Source organism: Bos indicus, chromosome 4, assembly GCF_029378745.1.
Source record: "Bos indicus isolate NIAB-ARS_2022 breed Sahiwal x Tharparkar chromosome 4, NIAB-ARS_B.indTharparkar_mat_pri_1.0, whole genome shotgun sequence".
Taxonomy (NCBI): domain Eukaryota; kingdom Metazoa; phylum Chordata; class Mammalia; order Artiodactyla; family Bovidae; genus Bos; species Bos indicus.
In genome coordinates, this window is record NC_091763.1 from 32,846,413 (window position 1) to 32,867,405 (window position 20,993).

A 20,993-nucleotide genomic window follows, 5' to 3' on the forward strand; every position below is an offset into this window, starting at 1 on the left:
TAATTTCTATCAGCATACAAACAAGCTGTTAATCTCCCATCCTAAACACACACACAGCTTCTCTTGTCCCCATTTTTCCATTTCCATGTTTCCAAAAAGCCCAACCTGTGACGATGCCCAAAATTAAATTTCTGGTATTTACTGCCAAAACTGATTTCCCTCTATCTTCCTCATCTCAATTGTTAGTAACTGCATCCAGCTTATGCAGTTTCTCAGACTAAAAACTTTAGAATCATCTTGGATTCCTGTCTCTTGTACCCATAATCAATATGTCAGGGAACTGCGTAACTGATTCCCGCTTAATATTAAAATACCAGATTAGGTTCCAATACCTTTTCCTGAAACTGCCTGGGATATTTCTGACTTCATAGAGCTCTCTCTTTTCCCATCTATCTCTACCAGCACTTTCACTGTATGTTCTAATGATTGTGAATATCATCCTCTCAAATTCATTATAGATATGAACTATAGCTCAGACCCCTCCATCTCTCACAGCACTAAAAACACTAATGCATACTTAGTGAAGACTCCACAAACTTCACTGTGAGTCAATGATTTTTCATCAAGCTTTCAAAAAAATCAGTTCCACAAACAACACTTACTTTCATTAGTCATGTTTGAAAAAGTTATGTTTCCGAAATTTCCAGCACCTGCAAAGCTATCCGTCATGTCTCCAAACACCAGCATTATGAGGGGGAATCCAGTTCCATGGATGATGGCAGCCAAAGTCCCCAGCACGATATACAACCTATCGAGCCAATCTGAATAGCGAAACTAAAAAAGGAGAAAATACAGACAATAGGAACAATTAGCACGATGTCATGGATGGTTAACTCTACTTTCCAAATGTATCCAAAATCTAAATAGTTAGCTCTCAGACTACTATTGCAACCACCTTGGCCTAATAACGTAAGAGAAGCAGGCATTTGCTTCTTTTTTTTTTTGAGTTTTGACTTTCTTCTTTATATTGGACTTAGTCTATCCACTTTATAAAAAATTAAACTATAGCTGATTTACAATATATTAGCTTCAGGTGTACAACAGTTACTCAATAATTTAATGGATTATACTCTAAAGTTATTATAAAATAATGGCTATGTTCCTTATGCTGTACAATACATCCTTGTAGCTTATTTATTTTATACAGTTGGTTTATACCTCTTAATCTATACCCCTATCTTGCCCCTCCTATCTTCCCTTTCCCCACAGATAATACTCCTGATCTCTGTATCTGTGAGTCTGTTTCTGTTTTGTTATATTCATTTATTTTTCAGATTACACATATGATAACACACAGTGCTGGTCTTTCTCTGACTTACTTCACTAAGCACAGTACACTCTAGGTCCACTCATGTTGCTGCAAAAGGCATAACTTCATTCTTTCTATGGCTCAATAGTATTCCATTGTATGCATATGTGTGTGTACACCACATCTTCTTTATCCATCTGTCAATGGACAATTAAGTTGCTTCCACATCTTGGCAATTGTAAATACTGTTATTAAGAACTCTGGGGTGCAGAGAGCTTTTTAAATTAATGTTTTCATTTTCTTTGGATCTATACCCAAGAGTAGAAGTGTGGTTCTATTTTTATTTTTTTGAGGAACCTCTATACTGTTTTCCATGGCTGTACCAATTTACAGCTATACCACTTTGAACGTGCCTAATTTCATCTTCCTTCTTCTCTTACATACGAGGGCTTCATGAGATGCACAGGACATTCTGGAACATTACAGAGATCTATAACAGATGTTCAAGCTGGTTTTAGAAAAGGCAGAAGAACCATAGATCAAATTGCCAACATCTGCTGGATCATGGAAAAAGCAAGAGAGTTCCAGAAAAACATCTATTTTGACTTTGACTCTGTGGATCACAACAAACTGTGGAAAATTCTTCAAAAGATGGGAATACCAGACCACCTGACCTGCCTCTTGAGAAACCTATATGCAGGTCAGGAAGCAACAGTTAGAACTGGACATGGAACAACAAACTGGTTCCAAATAGGAAAAGGAGTACGTCAAGGCTGTATATTGTCACCCTGCTTGTTTAACTTCTATGCAGAGTACATCGTGAGAACCGCTGGGCTGGAAGAAGTACAAGCTGGAATTAAGATTGCTGGGAGAAATATCAATAACCTCAGATATGTTGATGACACCACCCTTATGGCAGAAAGTGAAGAGGAACTCAAAAGCCTCTTGATGAAAGTCAAAGAGGAGAGTGAAAAAGTTGCCTTAAAACTCAACATTCAGAAAACTAAGATCATGGCATCTGGTCCCATCTCTTCATGGCAAATAGATGGGGAAACAGTGGCTGATTTTATTTTGGGGGGCTCCAAAATCACTGCATACAGTGATTGCAGCCATGAAATTAAAAGACGCTTACTCCTTGGAAGGAAAGTTATGACCAACCTAGAAAGCATATTCAAAAGCAGAGACATTACTTTGCCAACAAAGGCTATGGTTTTTCCAGTGGCCATGTATGGATGTGAAAGTTGGACTATGAAGAAAGCTGAGCACCAAAGAATTGATGCTTTTGAACTGTGGTGTTGGAGAAGACTCTTGAGAGTCCCTTGGACTTCAAGGAGAACCAACCAGTCCATTCTAAAGGAGATCAGTCCTGGGTGTTCTTTGGAAGGACTGATGCTAAAGCTGAAACTCCAGTACTTTGGCCACCTCATGCAAAGAGTTGACTCATTGGAAAAGACTCTGATGCTGGGAGGGATTGGGGGCAGGAGGAGAAGGGGACGACAGAGGATGAGATGGCTGGATGGCATCACCGACTCGATGGACGTGAGTCTGAGTGAACTCTGGGAGTTGGTGATGGACAGGGAGGCCTGGCATGCTGCGATTCATGGGGTCGCAAAGAGTCGGACATGACTGAGTGACTGAACTGATGACAGCTCAATGTAAGAAATATAGTATTTGTGACTCTGATTCCCAAGATTGGAAGCCACTTTTCAGCTGAAGATTTTTCTTGGTTAAAACACCATGATTGCCAAAGGTCCCTCTGAGGACACCATTGAGGAAATATGTTTTGCTGCTTTCAGAAAGTGGCTTGGGTCAAACATCTGCTGCCTAACAGCACTGGCATAAATGTTAAGTGGTATTAATGTAATTAGGCCTCCATGCTGGCGTGCATTCTCAGTCACGTTTGACTCTTTGCAACCTCAGCCCACCAGGCTCCTCTGTCCATGGAATTCTTCAAGCAAGAATACTGGAGTGGGTGGCCATTTCCTCCTGGGAATCTTCCCAACAGAGGAATCGAACCTGCATCTCCTGCAGCAGCAGGTGGATCCTTTACCATTGAACCACCTGGGAAACCAATTAGGCCTCCATAGTGAGAAGGAAAGGGAAAGCAATGAGTTAGATACATGCTTCCCAAAGAGCAGAGCAGATCTGCATAAACTCTTTAATTGCAGGCAAATCACAAGAAAGAAAGAGTGAGCTCCTGAGACGCAAACCTGATGAGAAGAGGACACGGTAAGGGGAGTGGGTTTGGGGCTGTGATAGGCCCACTTGGGAAGCGATTAATACTTCTCCCATTCGGGAGGATCTTCCTAACCCAGGGGTCAAACTCGCATCTCCTGCATTGGCAGGTGGATTTACCTTCTATTAAAAGCTATAAAGTGGAAAAGTATCGAATTCCTCAATAGATGAAGCAAAGATAATTGATATACAAGGATTTCCCTCATCACCACTCCCAAAGTACTGTCCACCTCAAAAACTAATCACTGACTTGAATAAAAAAAGTGGTCCATGAATATAAACATTTACTAAATGCTATTCAATGACTGAAGAAATCCAGTAATAAATACCGAAAATACAATTCAAATGGAAAAAAAAAAAAGGATATTCAATATATATTCTGCATGCCTTGACAGCATGGTATACAGAGTAGAGAAGACACAAACTTGAGCGAATGGGTCATTCTGTCCTTTGCGGAAAAGCTTCATAAAGAAGATGATGGTTCCTCCCAGATTCGAAAGTTTACCACGGGTTGAAAAGCAAGGAGGGGGACTTCCCTAGCGGTCCAGTAGTCTAGCAAGAAATAATGAGTGTGACTAAGAATAATTTGGAGACCGAGTAATGTAGATAGCACGTTGACCATTCTTTTATGACCTTAAGACAAAAGCAAGAGAGATGATGGTTACTAGAGACGGTTGTAATGCCAAGGGATAACTATTTAAAGAAATCTTCTACATGTTTGTAGGTAAATGAGTCAAAGAGAGCATTTCTGAAAATACAGGAGGGAAACTGAGGTGCAACAATGTCCTAGAAAATAAGAGAAATCACTATTTTGAGAACCTGGAGTGAGGGATCATCAGCAGGCAAGACACAATAATTATTAGGAGACACAAGATATTCCCTGATGCCCCAAGACCCCTCATATCTGCAGCGGGGTAGAGCTCCTTCTACAATGGACGAATCCAATCTGCCATCACTTTTATCAAGCGATCAAACTCGGTACCACAGAAAAGTAAAATACACTGACATGTGATGTTTCCAGGTGTGATGACACATGACACAGCATTCCCTATGCAATTTTCTTACCAAAAATATTTAGCAGGAATGTATTAAAAGCTTTGGACTTAACTCTCAGTATATAGGGCTTCTCTGGTGGCTCAAATGGTAAAGAATCTGGCTACGCTTCAGGAGACTTGGGTTCGATCCCTGAGTCGGGAAGATCCTTTGGAGAAGGAAATGGCAACCCACTCCAGTATTCTTGCCTGAGAAATCCCATGGATAGAAGAGCCTGGTGGGCTACAGTCTATCAGTTACAACGGAGTTGGAGATAACTGAAAGACTTTTACTTTTTTTAGCATATAAGAAACGCAAGATGTGGAATAATAAGTTAAATGACACCAGAACAAAGTAATAGAAATTGTCCAGAGGGTGAAGCATTCTATAGGAAAATTGGTACCATATTTTCAACAGGTCAATGTTATTTAAAAAGAGAAGAAAACAGAACAAATCAACTGTAAGACACACTTAGGGGAGCTAATTGTGAAAGTTCAAATACGAACTACTAGATAATACTGAGGAATTAACATTCACTTTGTTAAATATAATCACTGTATTATGTTTTAGAGGAAAATGTTTGGTAGGAGACAGAAAAGGAGGTACTTAGAAAATATCATGAAATCTATAATTCCAGGTGAAATGTATGTAAAAAAATGTTAAAAACTACTAATTATAGACAATGGTTATATGAGTATATAGGTTATATTTTTTATTCCACCTTTCTATGTGGTTGAAAAATCAAAATAAAAGGAGAAAAGGTTCTCCAATAGGGAAAGGTATGTCTCTTCATCTCAGGCTAGAAGGAATGAGCTAAAGTGAGCACAGATACAAACAAGTGTCTGAGAATGAGGACAAATTTGAAAAAGTACAAAACCTCGTAGTTATTTGTGACGTGAGGCAAGACTGATTTCTGGAGGGATGTGGTAAGAAGATTTTGAGAGGGTAACAGGCAGGAAGGCCAGGGGTCTCCAAATGGAGGAATCAGGCTGCAAGTGTCGGACATTTTTTCTCTCTCTCTTAAGCAGCAGGAGGAAACAAACAAGTGTTAGATTTTTCCCCCTTCTCGACACAAATTTAAAAAGAGGTTTCTCTTAAAATTTGGTGTTGCCCTGATGACACCTGGTTCCACCTAAGCTTAACTTTTCTCAAACCCTGAGCTAACCAATGCGGTTTTTCTTAAGGAACTGTTTGTCTTAAGCTATGTTAATGGCCTATGCATTTACCCTAGACTCCATCTTCCAGTCTGTTCTGCCTAAGCCTCAGAAGGACTTGACAGACTCATGCAAATGTTCTCTTAAGCTGTGTTAATGAGACTGTATTTGCTTGGAAACCTGTCTTTCTTCAAGATTCATGTCAATCATTTTATGGCCTTGGACAACTCACCTTGTGCCAGTGTTATCTCAAAATGCACACTGTAGGTGAGGGGCCTGGTGCCAGTCTCTGAGTTTTGAGACATTTCCTTTCTCTAATTAGCAGACTGCTAGTAGCAATATAACATCTGGCTAAAGACTAGCAGGGGGGCACTCTTTCTGCCCCCTTCTGATGCCTATGTCAGAAGCTTTCTATCTCATTTATTCCTTAATAAAACTTTATTACACAGAAGCTCTGAGTGATTAAGCCTCGTCATTGGCCCCGGATTGAATTCCGGCATCTTTCACGGCTCAGCAACAACCTTTCAATTTGAGGGCAGTAGTAACACCGCTGAATAGGACAAAAGCCTCAGGGCAACATCCCACCTCTGTCATCTAGTCAAAAGGAGACTTTGGAGGGGAAAAAAATCTCTTAATAACCTTGACCTTCAGTTTCTACACTTATAAAATGAGGAAAATACTCATATACAGAAAGTTTCACAAAGCTGTTATGAGGCTAAAAATGGTACTTCATAATAGAAACCTTTATTAGCCATATGATATAATACTAATATGCAATATAAGCAGGTACTGTCATTGGTTTTAGAAATATAAAAAAAGATTCTTCAGGAGCTTACGGTACGGGATCAAGTAGACAAAAAAAATGTAATACATAGGGTGAAATGTAAGAAAGTGAAAGTGAAGCTCAGTCGTGTCCGACTCTTAGCAACCCTGTGGACTGTAGCCTACCAGGCTCCTCCGTCCATGGGATTCTCCAGGCAAGAATACTGGAGTGGGTTGCCATTTCCTTCTCCAGGGAAATGTAATACAGAAGTTTATTTACAATTAGAGCCCTTTAAATACAAGGAAATGAAAACTGTTTGGTCAGATACTTACAGGGAAGAGAGAGGGGATGAACCAGAACCGTACAGGAGACAGGGTGATCAGGACTGAAAGTCAAGGGGTAGACTTCCCAGGGCAAAGCAGAAGGTGCTGGCAGGGGAGAGGCTTAGGTAATATCCAGCAGGCAAGATGGCGAACATGATCTTACCATGATACCTGGCTGGAGGCCAAAGTCAATGATTTCATTCATTTATGCATGCATTCATTCAACATTCGAAACATATTTATTAAGCACCTAGTAAGGAGTACGTCAAGGCTGTATATTGTCACCCTGCTTATTTAACTTATATGCAGAGTACATCATGAGAAACGCTGGGCTGGAAGAAGCACAAGCTGGAATCAAGATTGCTGGGAGAAACATCAATAAGCTCAGATATGCAGATGACACCAGCCTTACGGCAGAAAGTGAAGAGGAACTAAAAAGCCTCTTGACGAAAGTGAAAGAGAGAGTGAAAAAGTTGGCTTAAAGCTCAACATTCAGAAAACTAAGATCATGGCATCTGGTCCCATCACTTCATGGGAAATAGATGGGGAACCAGTAGAAACAGTGGCTGACTTTATTTTTTAGGGCTCCAAAATCACTGCAGATGGTGATTGCAGCCAGGAAATTAAAAGACGCTTACTCCTTGGACAGTTATGACCAACCTAGAGAGCATATTCAAAAGCACAGACATTACTTTGCCAACAAAGGTCTGTCTAGTCAAGGCTATGGTTTCTCCAGTGGTCATGTATGGATGTAAGAGTTGGACTGTGAAGAAAGCTGAGTGCCGAAGAATTGATGCTTTTGAACTGTGGTGTTGGAGAAGACTCTTGAGAGTCCCTTGGACTGTAAGGAGAACCAACAAGTCCATTCTAAAGGAGATCAGTCCTGGGTGTTCTTTGGAAGGACTGATGCTAAAGCTGAAACTCCAATATTTTGGCCACCTCATACGAAGAGCTGACTCATTGGAAAAGACCCTGATTGGGGGCAGGAGGAGAAGGGGACGACAGAGGATGAGATGGCTGGATGGCATCACCAACTCGATGGACATGAGTTTGAGTGAACTCCGGGAGTTGGTGATGGACAGGGAGGCCTGGCGTGCTATGTGATTCATGGGGTCGCAAAGAGTCAGACATGACTGAGTAACTGAACTGAACTGAAGGATCAAGCATGGTTCTAGTTACTAGCTACAGTGACTAAGACAAGCTATCACTCCTCATAAAGCTTATATTTTACTAATATGCAAATAAAGAGAAAATAGACATTTAACAATCATTCACAATATTCAACATTCATTCAGTATGCAAGTCCCTATTAAAGTTCCAGGCACTGTTCTAGGATCCTGGAGCACAGTAATGAAGAAAACACATGAAACCCCTCTGCCCTAAGGCAGAATCCCAGGCAGAAAGAACAAACACAAAGATCCTGGGGTGAATACAAGCCCTGTGTGTTTCAAGGACCAGACATGACAACCAGTGTGGCCAGAAGAAGGTGGAGACCTGTCTGACGTGAAATTAGAGATGAGAGAGGTCAGGCTATAGATGGCCTTTGATGGCCAGAGGAGGGAGTTTGTTTTTATGCTCAACCTCCCATCTAAGTGTAAAAGAAAGGCCTTCCTTAGAGGGTTTTCAGGCAGGAACTGAGGTGACTTGATGTGACTACTATGGGTAAGATAATTTGTAGAGGAGCTAACGTGGAGGAGGGGGACGAGGAGGTAGAGAGTGGTTGACAGAACCAAGTCCAGAGCAGGAGTGGGAGGCAGAACAGTGCCCCACCTCCCGGGCTTGACCACATCCTAATCGCAGGAACCTGTGAATATGCTTCCTTATGTGATAAAAAGGACTTTGCAGACATTAAGGATATTGAGATGGGGAAATTATATCCTGGATTATCCCAGTGGGCTCAATGTCATCATAAGGAGCCTTATAAGAGGGAGCCACGGGGATCAGAGTCAGTAGTTGGAGAAATGATGAGGGAAGTAAGGAAGGGGCCAGGAGTCCAAGAAGGCAGGAAGCCTGAAGAAGCTGAAAAAAAGAGGGAAACATTCCCTCTTGGAGCCACGAGGAGAATCCAGCCCTGATGGCACCTTGACTTTAGCCCAGTGAGACTTGGGGCCCCAGAACTATACGATAATACATTTGTGTTAAGCCACTATTGCTAACAGCAATAGAAAATAAATACTCAAAAAAAAAAAAAAGGATACTAAGGAAGAATGGCCAAGCAAGAAGGATCAGAAGTAGTTGGGGAAGCAGGGGGAAGAGGTTCATCTGAGTTTACAGCAGCGGAGATGGGAGTCCACCCAGATGATAAACCAAAGGTCTTTGTTCATAGTGCAATTTACTAAAGGAAGGTAGGGATGAAGGCTGTTGGAACTGAAGAGGTCAAAGAATGTGGCACCTAGTAGACTTTAATAAGGTGACAAAAATAAAAGAATGTGGAGCCCACAGATGAACAAAGGAGAAGCAATCAAATGCCAAGGTTCTCAATGGAGAAGCAGAAGTGACTAGAAATTAGAAGGTATATCGCTGCCAATGGATAGACGCTATTATAACTGTGCAGAATGAAACAAATACGAAAGGAGTTCTGCATGAAAATGATTTAGAAATGGCCATGTGAAACTAGAGAAAGGCCAACAATACCACTGACTCCAAGGATTGGGGGTGGAGGAGCTCTAAGTTCACAGACAAAGGTGACACAAGAAAAGAACCAAAGAACCGGGAGGAAAATGAGCAGACTCTGGCATTGCAGAAGCAAACAGGAGGAATGAATATGGCGAACAGCGTCAAGTGCTACTTAAAAGTCAGCAGAGACTGTCCACTGAATTCAGTGAGTGGTGGAGACAGAGCCAAATTAGAATGTAAGAAGTGATTTGGAGATGAAACAGACAGAAAGCAAAGTCTCCTCCTATTTGTGAAGTAAGCTAGAGGAGGCTTAGTGAAATGAAGGAGGGCATTAGTGAAATTAAAGATAGGTGACATGTAAATACCAATCAGAAAGACCCAGTTGAGAGGGAGAGATGGAGGATACAGAAGAGAAAGGATAATGATAATAATGTAAGGTCCTTGAGAAAGTAGAGGATACAGGAGCCAAAGCACAGTGTACAAGAGGGTGATTAAAGAACCAAATGCTTCCTCTGTTAAAACAGGAGGGAAGGAGGAAGCAATTGACCTGGGTACTGGTGTGTTTGTAGACTGAGAGAAGAGCTGAGGAACTTCTGTCAGGGGGCTTCCATTTGGTTTGTGAAATTAAAAAAAAAAGGGGGGGTCATCCACGAAGAGCTGGGGCTTGTGGGGAGACGTGGGAAATTCGTAAAGGGCTTAACATACTCAGCAAGAAGAGGAAGAGTAGCATTTCTGTGTGGGATACATGCTGCCATGAGGCTTTTCTCCAGCACCCATCAGATGTACGGGTTCAGGCACCAAGAAAACAGATGGTCCATCTGCCTGGGCTGGGCTTGACAAGCGACAGGTGAAAGCAAGTCTGCAGCTCAGGCAGGAGCATAACAAAGTGATGATCGTTGCTCTAAGGTGATAAGAGAAGGGAAACAAGAAGGGGCTGATGGGAAATTGACAGGTCAGGGGACTCAGGATCCGAGGGAAACAGTCAGCAGATTGAAGACAGAGGAGTAGCTGGCTAGTTCTATCTAACTGCTTCATAACAGCACTTTGGATGTAGAACAGTTTCAAATAACAAATCTAGGATCTAAGTGTGTGCATGGGTGGCTGGAATAAAGGGGAGGGAAAGAGTGGTTATCCTTATAACACCATAAAAGTCACCCAAGATAGTAGGAGCACCAGGGGCGGAGAGGGAGACACCGAGCCAGATGGTAAAGTCTCCAATGAGGAATGACCAGGTGGCCACAAGGTAACTGCATCAAAGAACCTTTCAATTCCAAGCAAATAAAAATTTAACCAATCACATACTATCATAAATGATTAAAGCTGTTAAAGGCTCTGGCTCTAATGTAAGCAAGGCAACCCATTCCAGTATTCTTGCCTGGAGAATCCCACGGACAGAGGAACCTGGCGGGCTATAGTCCATGGGGTTGCAAAAGAGTCGGGCATGACTGAGTGACTAAACAACAACAAAATGTTGCAACAAAGCCTGATAGAAAATAAAGGCCAGTAGAAAAAATTTGAATCTATTTCTTACCTCTTTGTCATCATTTTCTCAAGACTGCTAGAAAGAAGTCTTCTACTAGAAAAAAGTTAACAGGGCTGGTGTACAGAAAACGGTTAACATTGCAAGCCTGAGCCTGCATTCAAGGCTAGCCCTTGGCTGGCATCCAGAATTTGGCTTTTGGGAAGAGTAACCATCACCCTAACTGATAGAAGTGGCCGAATGATTTGTACAAACAACATGCTTTATGCTGAGTGTCTGTCCTCCTTCTGTCAGTCTGGAATTTTGGTACATGCTGTGCCTACATCATCAGCTCCCAGAAACCCTGGGGCACTGAGTCTCTACTGAGCTTCCCCGACAGCATCTCACACAGTGAGTCGGCACAACTCACTGCTGGAGCAATCAAGTCGACTCCACTAGACAGGACGCGTGGCGCTTCTCTTGGACCTTTCCCGCCTTCCTTTGCCCACTGCTGATTTTGCTTTCTGTCCTCTTTCTGTATTAAATCTTAGCCATGAGTATGGCAATACGCTGAGTCCTGTGAGTCCCCCAGGTGAATCATCGAACCCGGGACTCTTGGAAACTCCCATGAGTTTTTATCTTAGCTGGAAATTTTTATTAATCAGCAATGCTAATGAAAGGTTGTTGCTGAACCACGAAAGACACCGGGATTCTCGGCCTCTAGGGGAGAAGAATTCAATTCGGGGCCAGAGACGAGGCTTGATTGCTCAGAGCTTTTGTGTAATAGAGTTTTATTAAAGTATAAGAGGAACAGAGAAAGCTTCTGACATCGACATCAGAAGGGGGATGGAGTGCCCCCTCACTAGTGTTAGCAATGGAATTATATACCTTTTAATTAGTTATTACAATGAATCAAAAGAACGTCTGGAGGTTGTAAAGATCTTACTAGACCTACTCTCATAATTCACATTTTAAGATAACAGGATTAGCCAGAAGGTTTTCAGGAAGGAGAAACTGTCCTCAAGCAGGATACACTGTTGTTGTATAATCCCTAGTACAGAGTTTAAACTGAGTTGTGCAATTGACTAAGACTAAGGAATGTAGACAAAAAAAGTTTGTCCTTTCCTTCTCCCTGAGAATTCTAGACCCCTCTCTCCTTGCGGACCCCCGGATTTCTTATCAACCTGCCTAGGAATTGACTCTCTCACTAATAGCACCAGCATTTTACTGTCAAACATTCTGAATATGTCCCTGTCTATATAGATTTTATACAGAAGTTCAGTTTTCTGTGTCAACTCCTTTAAGAGAAAGGCATGAGGAAAAGCCACATAAACATTCAGTATAGCTTTCCAACAAAAAGCTAAGAATATATTCCTTCCTTCCTATGCCAACCTGAGCACTATGATTTAGTGTGAATTTCTCAGGTCTGAACCTTGGCCCTGATGACTATTCCTGGGCAAGTTAGTAAGTCTCACCTCCCTTTCTTCATCTACAAAATTAAAACAATAACAGTATCTATCTCCAAGGAAGTTGTAAAGATTAATGCATTCACATAGAAAGTATTTATTGCAACACATGGCATAAAAAGCTGTATTTGTGTTTTAATTATCACCTGGCCTTCAAACTCCAGATTTTTATTCTTTGGTGGCCTGAATTGGTTTAATAGTCTTACCTCTATATATATTAGGTCTGATAAATTTTCTAAAACATAAGACTAATTTTTTAAATTTAACTTACTTATAAAAAATGAAATTAAATAAGACAAATATTCTAGTCTCAAAATAACAGAATTGGAAATTAAATCTTGGGAATAAACCCTATTTTAACACCAAAGGTTCTTTTAATATAAGAATATAAAATGAAATGTAAAACAAAAACTGTCACTTGGTTATTTCTGAGAATAACCCAAGTACACAGTCTCATTTCCCCAAAATTCCAAAGAGAGTAAAGACAGACTCAAAGGTGGAATTTTATCAAGAACAACTGGAGTGCAAGAAGATGTGCATATAAGATCACTGGAGTGTAAAAGGCAGCTCTTTTTTATGCTTGTAACCATACTTAATATTCAATTTTACAAATATTCATTTTATAAGATAGCCTGCCCCACACACATACACAAATTTTACAAGTGTCTGGTGCGTTATGTCTGAATTACAAAGTGTGTACTGCTGCTGCTGCTAAGTCACTTCAGTCATGTCCAACTCTGTACGACCCCATAGACGGCAGCCCACCAGGCTCCCTTGTCCCTGGGATTCTCCAGGCAGAAACACTGGAGTGGGTTGCCATTTCCTTCTCCAATGCATGAAAGTGAAAAGTGAAAGTGAAGTCGCTCAGTCGTGTCAGACTCTTAGCGACCCCATGGACTGCAGCCCACCAGGCTCCTCCGTCCATGGGGTTTTCCAGGCAAGAGTACTGGAGTGGGGTGTACTACAAGACTTAATTGGTTCAGTAAGTCTTCCAGGTTCTAACTGCACAGTTTCCCTAAATCTGCATTCTCAGGGAAAAAAACAGAAACAGATACAGGTAAAGAGGGCTCATCAACCAGCCTGTCTTATTCCAAATCTGATTAAAGAAAAGCTTCTCAGTGGCCACCATGAAACCAGAAAATAAGACAAAGAAGTATAATAAGGTTTTCAAATTCCAGATTTTCAGTTATTCAGCACAGAAGCACAGTGACAGGTACTAAGCCATAGTAATTAATAACCCATTGCTAACTTCTATTATGAGTGCCTGGGACTTTGACCTCAAACCTGCCAGGATTAGAGCCCTTGGCGACAGGGTACCCCAGGTTTTGTTTGAACCACACTCCGTGAGGCTGGTTTCCTCCGTCTAGGACTGAGACCGCCAATGGGAGAGTGCTTGTGTAGTTGACATATCACTGGTGACATAACTGGTTAGGAGAATACTGAAACCCAGGCCAGGACAGGGGACTCTGGAGGCTCACTGCACACAGCAAGTGTGTGTCCAATGCTCATCATTCCCTGAAAACAAGCTGAATTAAATGAGTTCGTTTTACCTCTTCACTAACATACTCCCCAAGAAAATATTATACCAGATCAAATACCTCTTTTTTAGATCAAGAGAAGCACAGCACTTCCTTTTGTTTCGCTTTGATTTCACTGGAGTGAGACTGGTTTACAACCTTGTGTTAGTTTCCGCTGTACAAAGTGAATCAGCTGTGTGCGTGTGTATAGATAGAATAGTGAACACATTCAAACTCACCATTGCAAAAGTACTGACAGTTGGTCTCTTTTCTTTCTTCTCATCTTTTTTACTGAAAAACCTAGCAACAGAATGACATAAAACTTTAAAAACTATGTAAATCTATATCCAATCAATGTAGAGCTTATATTTAGAAACAAACAGGACAAAGAAACATGTCTACAGTGTCATTACAAAAACATTTATAATATGACCCCATTTATAAAGTTTGAGTAGGTTTACATATACCTAGAAATCTATACACGGGGTTATCACTGGGTGTTGAGACTTCTGTCGAAATTTCAATTATTTTCTTCCTTGTGCCTTTGGTATTTCCTAATTTTCTATGATGAATACACAGAGACACACAAATTTGGAATTACAAAACTAACACTAAAAAAAGAGAGCTTCCTGTCTTTCTTCTACTTAGAACTCACTCATGCTCCCCAGAGTTAATCCCTTTAATTATCATCTCAGTGATTTTAGCAACAGATAGTCTATCCTTCTATCTACCTAGATATTATCCTTCATCTACCTAGATATTATTCCTTTTCCTCAGGGAGAGTAGTGGCAAACATGCAGGGCATAAATTATCCTAAGAAAGAAACATAATTCAATCACTCTCCATGAGCAAATCTAATTCTGAAAAGATGTCTGGAGCCCTAAATGGGCCATGGTGGCAATACACACAACCTAGAAAATGCACCATCAAAAAAGATGGTTTGTAAACTGCAAAAAAAAAAAAGCTGTCCTCAGGCAGAGAAAGGTCAATTATTTCGAGCGCAGATTCAAAACTCTCTAACTGGTGTTCTACTCTAACTGCCATCCAGCTTTTGAGAGCAACCTCCGCATCTGTATTTTCCTATTTCTAAAAGAAAGACTATCTCAGGGAAGAAGTACATTCTTTTTACACAGCTTTTCAAGTTCAAAAAGTAAATTCATCTGTGTCTTTGTTCTTTATGCTAAGCAAGGTCAAAGAGTCGAAGAAACTTCTAAAGCAAAAAAACCCAGAGTCTACTCCATATTTGGCTCTGGAGCGACGTTCCACTACTGAGAAACACACAAAATACACAAACATAACTCTTCAGATTTGGTTCCACCCTATTCCCAGTAAAGGCACGGTTTCAGTACCCCTGGAATCAGGATGAGAGGAGAAAACTAGCCATACAGAATTGAGTTTTAGCTCTAAGCTTTTTATTTATTTTTTCATTCTCCAAAACTGCAGCTACTCTGAAGAATTTATAATGTTTCAGACACTGGCTAAGTAAACACTTCCCATACAAGACCGTTTCATCTTAATCTCTGTGAGGCAGGCACATTTTTATCCTTCCTTTACAGACAAGAGAACTGCAGGCGAGAAGAGTTAACTCACTTGTCCAAGGTCACACATTTAGAACAAAGCCAAGCTTTCCACGGAGAAGTCTAACTCCCAGACACCAGGCTATGTGGTGCAGGGTCAGACTTCTGAGACGCTGCCCTGCGGGGAACACTCACTGCCACCCCTCTTCGAAGATTCATTTATCCCCATTTGCTCCAACACAGTGCTGACAAATAGGAAGTTGCTTATCAACTCACATTTTAATAAAGAATCTTTACAAACACAAATATGCCACAGGGTACTATTACCCAAGCATTATACCTATTCACATTATCAGCAAGTCACATGCTTCTTTATGACTGAATTAGAATATACAGTTTAAAAAACAAACTCATAGAAAAAGAAAAAAGATTTGTGGTTTCTAGAGGGGGAAGACAGGATGAGAGAAAGCTGGTCCAACGGCACCAACTTTCACTTATAAAAGAGTGCTAGAGACGCAATGTGCCACAAGATGCCTACAGTTAACAGTGCTGTATGATACAGATGAATCAGCTGTTAAGAGGGTGGATCCTAAAAGTTCTCATCACAATAAGAAATCTTTTTTCTTTTTATCTGTATAAGATGAAGGACGTTAGCTAAACTTGTTGTGGTAGTGTATCACAATATTTATAATTCAAACCATTATGCTATACACTTTAAACTTACAAGGTATTGAGAGAGTCAATTCCTAGGCAGATTGATAACAAGTTCAGGGTTCCCAAGGAGGAGAAAGGCGTGTGGGGCTCTTGAAGGGGAGATGGGGGTCTGTAATTCTCAAGGAGGAGGAAATGAAAAAAGTCTTTTTCCTCTACATTCCTTAGTCTTGGTCAATTACACAACTCAGTTTAAACTCTGTACTAGGGATTATGCAACAACAATGTATCCGGTTGGAAGACTGTTTCTCCTTCCGGAAAACCTTCTGACTAATCCTGATATTTTAGAATGTATTATGCAAGTGGGTCTGGTAGGATCCTTCTATTGTTAAATTCTAATCTTGTTATCCTAAAATGTAAATTGTGGGAGTGGGTCTGGTAAAATTTTCACAAACTTGAGACATTCTTTTGATTCATTGTAATAACTAATTAAAAGGTATATAACTCCATTGCTAACACCAGCAAGGGGGTACTGTTTCTGCCCCCTTCTGATGTCTATGTCAGAAGCTTTCTCTGTCTGTTTCATATTTTAATAAAATTTTATTACACAAAAGCTCTGAGCATCTGGCCCCAGATTGAATTCTTCTCCTCCAGAGGCCGAGAATCCCAGCATCTTTTCGTGGTTCAGTAACAACCTTTCAGTATCATACGTCAATTATAACTCAATAAAACTGGAAAAATACATAGCTTTATAAAAAACAGAATCACATCAATAATGGTGAGCACAGTTTAATAAGAGTTTCTTAACTAAAAAAAAATTTCTAGTTTGAAAAAAAAGTTTGTAGACCAATCAACAATAAAATGAAGGTATGTGCAAGCTCAAAAGAAATACTGTTTTCAAAATATGGGCTCTTAAAGAAGAATAAATAAGTAAATATCCCACAAATATTTATTGAACACCTTTTTCAAAAACGTTCAAGAGGAAGGGGACATATGTATACCTATGGGTGAATCATGTTGATGTTTGGCAGAAACCAACACAATACTGTAAAGCAATTGTCCTTCAATGAAATTTTTAAAACCTGAAGTATAAGTGATATACACTGTATTAGTTTCAGGTGTACAAGAGAATGATTTGATATTTATATATATTGGGAAACCATCACGAGTCTAGTTAACATCTGTCATCATACACAGTCACAGAATTTTCTTCCTTGTGATGAGAACTTTCAAGATTTACTCTTAGCAACTTTCCAATATGCAATACAGTGTTATTAACTGGAGTCACACTGCTGTACATTACACCTCCATGACTTATTCTATAACCAGCACTTTGGACCTTTTGACCCCCTTCCCCCGTTTTGTCCCCCTTTCCTCCACCTCTGGAAACCACCAATCTGTCAAACAAAGTTCTTTCCTTCCACAAAGTCTTATTTCAATGTCCCTAAGTGTTTGCATCAAAAAATACATATTTGTTTAATGTACCAAGTTTAAAAACTTAAAAAGGGATGTATCTACCTTCTACTCTATATAATCTATTTTATGAGAATTTATTATGAAAACCTTCAAACAAAAAAAAGAATACTAATAATGACTACCCATTAAAAATTCACCTGGATTCAACAACTGTCAACATTTTGACCATATTTTAATACATAAGGAAGTTTGTATTATAACTGTTAATCATCAAACTATTTGAAAATAAGCTGCAAAGATCATGGCACTTCACATGTTTTCCTACCATTATCACATACAATAAAATTAACAGCAATTTTGATATCAATCCACATTCAAAATTTCCAAGAATGTTTTCTATAGGTTTTTCCTTTTTAGAACTCTGATGTAATTAAGGCTCACGTATTATACGTGGTGGTTTTGTTTCTTTGTTGTTGTTTAGTCACTAAGTCGTGTCTGACTCTTTTGCCACCCCATGGAGTGTAGCCCTCCAGGCTCCTCTGTCCATGGGATTGCCTAGGCAAGAATACAGGAGTGGGCAGGCTGCCATTTTCTTCTCCATTTGTCTCTTTAGTCTCTTTCAAATCTAGAAATTCTCCTTCCCACCGACCTCTCACCAAACATTGACTTTTCATAGGAACAAAAACAGGTGTCTTATAGAATGTCCCACATCTTGGATATGTCTGTTTCAAACTTTGTCCAAATTGTGCAGTAAGTGTGAAATACAGATTTGAAGATGCATTGTAAAAGAGAATGCAAACTATCTCAGTAGTAATCCTCATTACATGTAGAAATGATAATAGGTTGAATATACTTGGATCCTTAAAATGTATTTCCAACATTAATTTCACCTGTTTCTTTTTACTTTTTTTTTTTTTACTTTTTAAAAGTTGGTATTAGAAAATTAATAATTGCAAATGTGGTCCACATTATATTTCTATTGGACAGCATTAGTCTGAAAGCTTGATAAGTTAGATTCACTAAATGATTTTGCAAACATACTTCTTAGGTGGTGTCATGTCATTAAGGCAGTCTATTCCACCAGGAGCCAGGCCAGGTATGATCACTTGGGTAAGGTGGAGAACTGAGGTATCTTTTCACTGGAAAAATCACATTTTCCTTTTTCCAATTAAGAATTATGGCTAATTCATAAACTTTCTCTGAGTGGTTTAGGATCCATTAACAACCCTTGCCTGAACCAATTACAACAATGCAGGTGTCAACATTTTTCTGTTGGGAGAGGGAGAAGAAGGTTCTCCCTCTCTCCCCCTTTGTTTTCCTCCTCCTCTCAGAATTTTATTAAAAATTAATTTACTCAGTATTTCACAATCAAATGCAGTCATTATTCTTGTTGATGCTCAAACTGTCCCAGATGTGGACCAGTGAAAGCCCCTTCAAGCCAGCTCCTGTGTCCTTTCTGATAATCGCCCTCCACCTCTTGTTTTCAGGTACCACAAGATACTCCAAGCTCAGGCTCAACTGGCATTAACCCTTTCTCTATGGGGTGCAGATTCCTTTTTTGTAAGGAAGGATACTGAGAAACCAAGATTGACATTGAGTGTGCTCTCTGCCACTCACTATCCATTTCAATGGACAGAAACTGATCTATTAAAAAAACCATGAAATCACATTCAAATTCAACATTGTTTTCAAAAAGTCTACTTAATGTCCACACTTGTATTTCTTTTCTCTTCCACTGAAAAGCTTGGTTTCTAATAATATTAATATATTTACTAATTTTACCATTTATTACTAACAAAGAGCTTACTGAATGAAATTAAAAATTTCCTGTACAGATACTGCACTGTGATCAAAATTTACTAAAGATAATTATTTTTCCTATGTGATTACAGAACCAATTCTATACCCAGTCAGGATAATTTTACACCATTCTAATAATTCTTTGGTGGTACATTCGTCTCACAATTACTTCTACCAGAGTCAGATACTCATTGCCTTAAAAAGAAAAAAAGAATACTTAAAAGTAGTCGTGGCCTTCTGCCCCATCTGCTGCGTGCCACAAACATGCAATGTTTATGTGACTGTTTTACCAGAAGGAACAGACTGGACCACAAAGCAGAAGACAAGCAGCGCACGGTTCAGGCTCATGCACGATCAACATCACACGTAAAGCAGAAGGTTATAAAACACAGGAAAGGAAATGAGCCTTGGTCTGTGTGGGACCAGAAAGCTGAGGAAGAAGCTCACCGTGCAAATGCTGGGCTCAACTCAAGCCAGCGAACCTCCGCAATTGCCTGTATTTAAGATAAAACAAAAACAAAAACACCCCATCACCACCACCATCATCAGCTCATTTAATTCAGAGTTGGAGGCCAGAAACAAATCTCCCAAGTTTCTCAAGCCATGTAAAGTAAGAAAGTGAAACAAACTACCTTTTTTTGTCCCTTTTCAAGAAGTTCTTCCCCCCTGCTCTTCCATTGCGGCCGTCAAGATCCATCGCGACCTGAGGAGAAACTCCAGCCAATCAGTCAAATCACCTCAGAAGGCTAAGGTGAAACTGAACTTTACTACAGCGCGCCGGCAGAAGGGCGGAGCGCTCGCCCTGATGCTCCAGCGGCTCGTGGCCGCGAGGGTCGCCGCAGGGGCATGCCTCAGCGCCACGCATCCAGCCTCCGCACGCGAGTACAGGGGCAGGGCGGCGGCCCGGCCCAAACTTTGCCCGCCTCTACCGCGGCTTTTGCCTCCCGATTCCCCACGCCATCCATCTGCCCGCGGGCTCAGAGCCCGGCTGCCCGCACAGCGCTGGCTCTGTGGGCTCGGGGCAGCAGACTCCAGGACGCATAACTAGCGCAAAAAACAACAACAAAAAAACCCACCAAACTAGAGGCTGGGGTGCCTCAGAGCTCCCCGACTGAGAATAAGTCTCACCCTTTTGGGTCCTCTTGGACTTGCCAATTGGAATCTCCCTTTCCCTCTCCTCTGAAACCCAACTCAGGAAATTAGAGAGCCCACCCATCCTCCCCCCGAACGTTCTCCGTCTAGTCCCCAGCTTCCCGCGCCCTACCTCGGGCTTTCCCTCTTAATGTTCACTAAGGCGTGAATCTTGGAAGTAGATTCATACTCCAGGGGAAAAGCGCGGCGGATGCGAACAGCGGTCTCGGCACCTCTGAGCCTTGAAGAGCCGCTGGTCCAACAAGCCCTGGATTCCCCTGGGAGCTGGGAGCAGGGAGCAGAGAACTTGCGCAAAGCCCACGCCCGGTGCTCTGCGCTCGGCCAATCAGCCGCAGGCTCGGGACAGCTCCCGGCCGGTTCTATTGAATCCTGATTGCGCCAAGTTACTAAACAGGTTGGAATTATGGGAGGAATGGCCTCGCTTCTGTTGCCCCTCAGCAAAAGGGCGAGCAGCGGAACGCTTATCAGCGAGGACTTTTATGTTTATAGAGCCCTTGTCTGTACAAGTCCACGAAATTATGAGTATATAGATACTCCAATACTTTGGCCACCTGATGCGAAGAGTTTACTCATTGGAAAAGACTCTGATGCTGGGAGGGATTGGGGACAGGAGGAGAAGGGGACGACAGAGAATGAGATGGCT

The 20,993-nt window shown here is 41.0% G+C and overlaps 1 protein-coding gene across 1 annotated transcript in view; it reads right to left on the bottom strand.

The window, feature by feature from the left end:
* LOC139182681 (ATP-dependent translocase ABCB1-like) overlaps positions 1-20,653 on the bottom strand; it is a 31,896-nt gene extending 11,243 nt beyond the window's left edge. The window contains exons 1-4 of the mRNA XM_070787609.1: positions 20,463-20,653; positions 19,831-19,901; positions 14,054-14,114; positions 603-774 (exon numbers count right to left, since the gene is read on the bottom strand). Of these exons, the coding sequence (XP_070643710.1) occupies positions 603-774; positions 14,054-14,114; positions 19,831-19,895 (298 nt within the window). The 5' untranslated portion in view covers positions 19,896-19,901; positions 20,463-20,653. The remainder of the gene's footprint in view (positions 1-602; positions 775-14,053; positions 14,115-19,830; positions 19,902-20,462) is intronic.
* Positions 20,654-20,993: the final 340 nt, after the last annotated feature.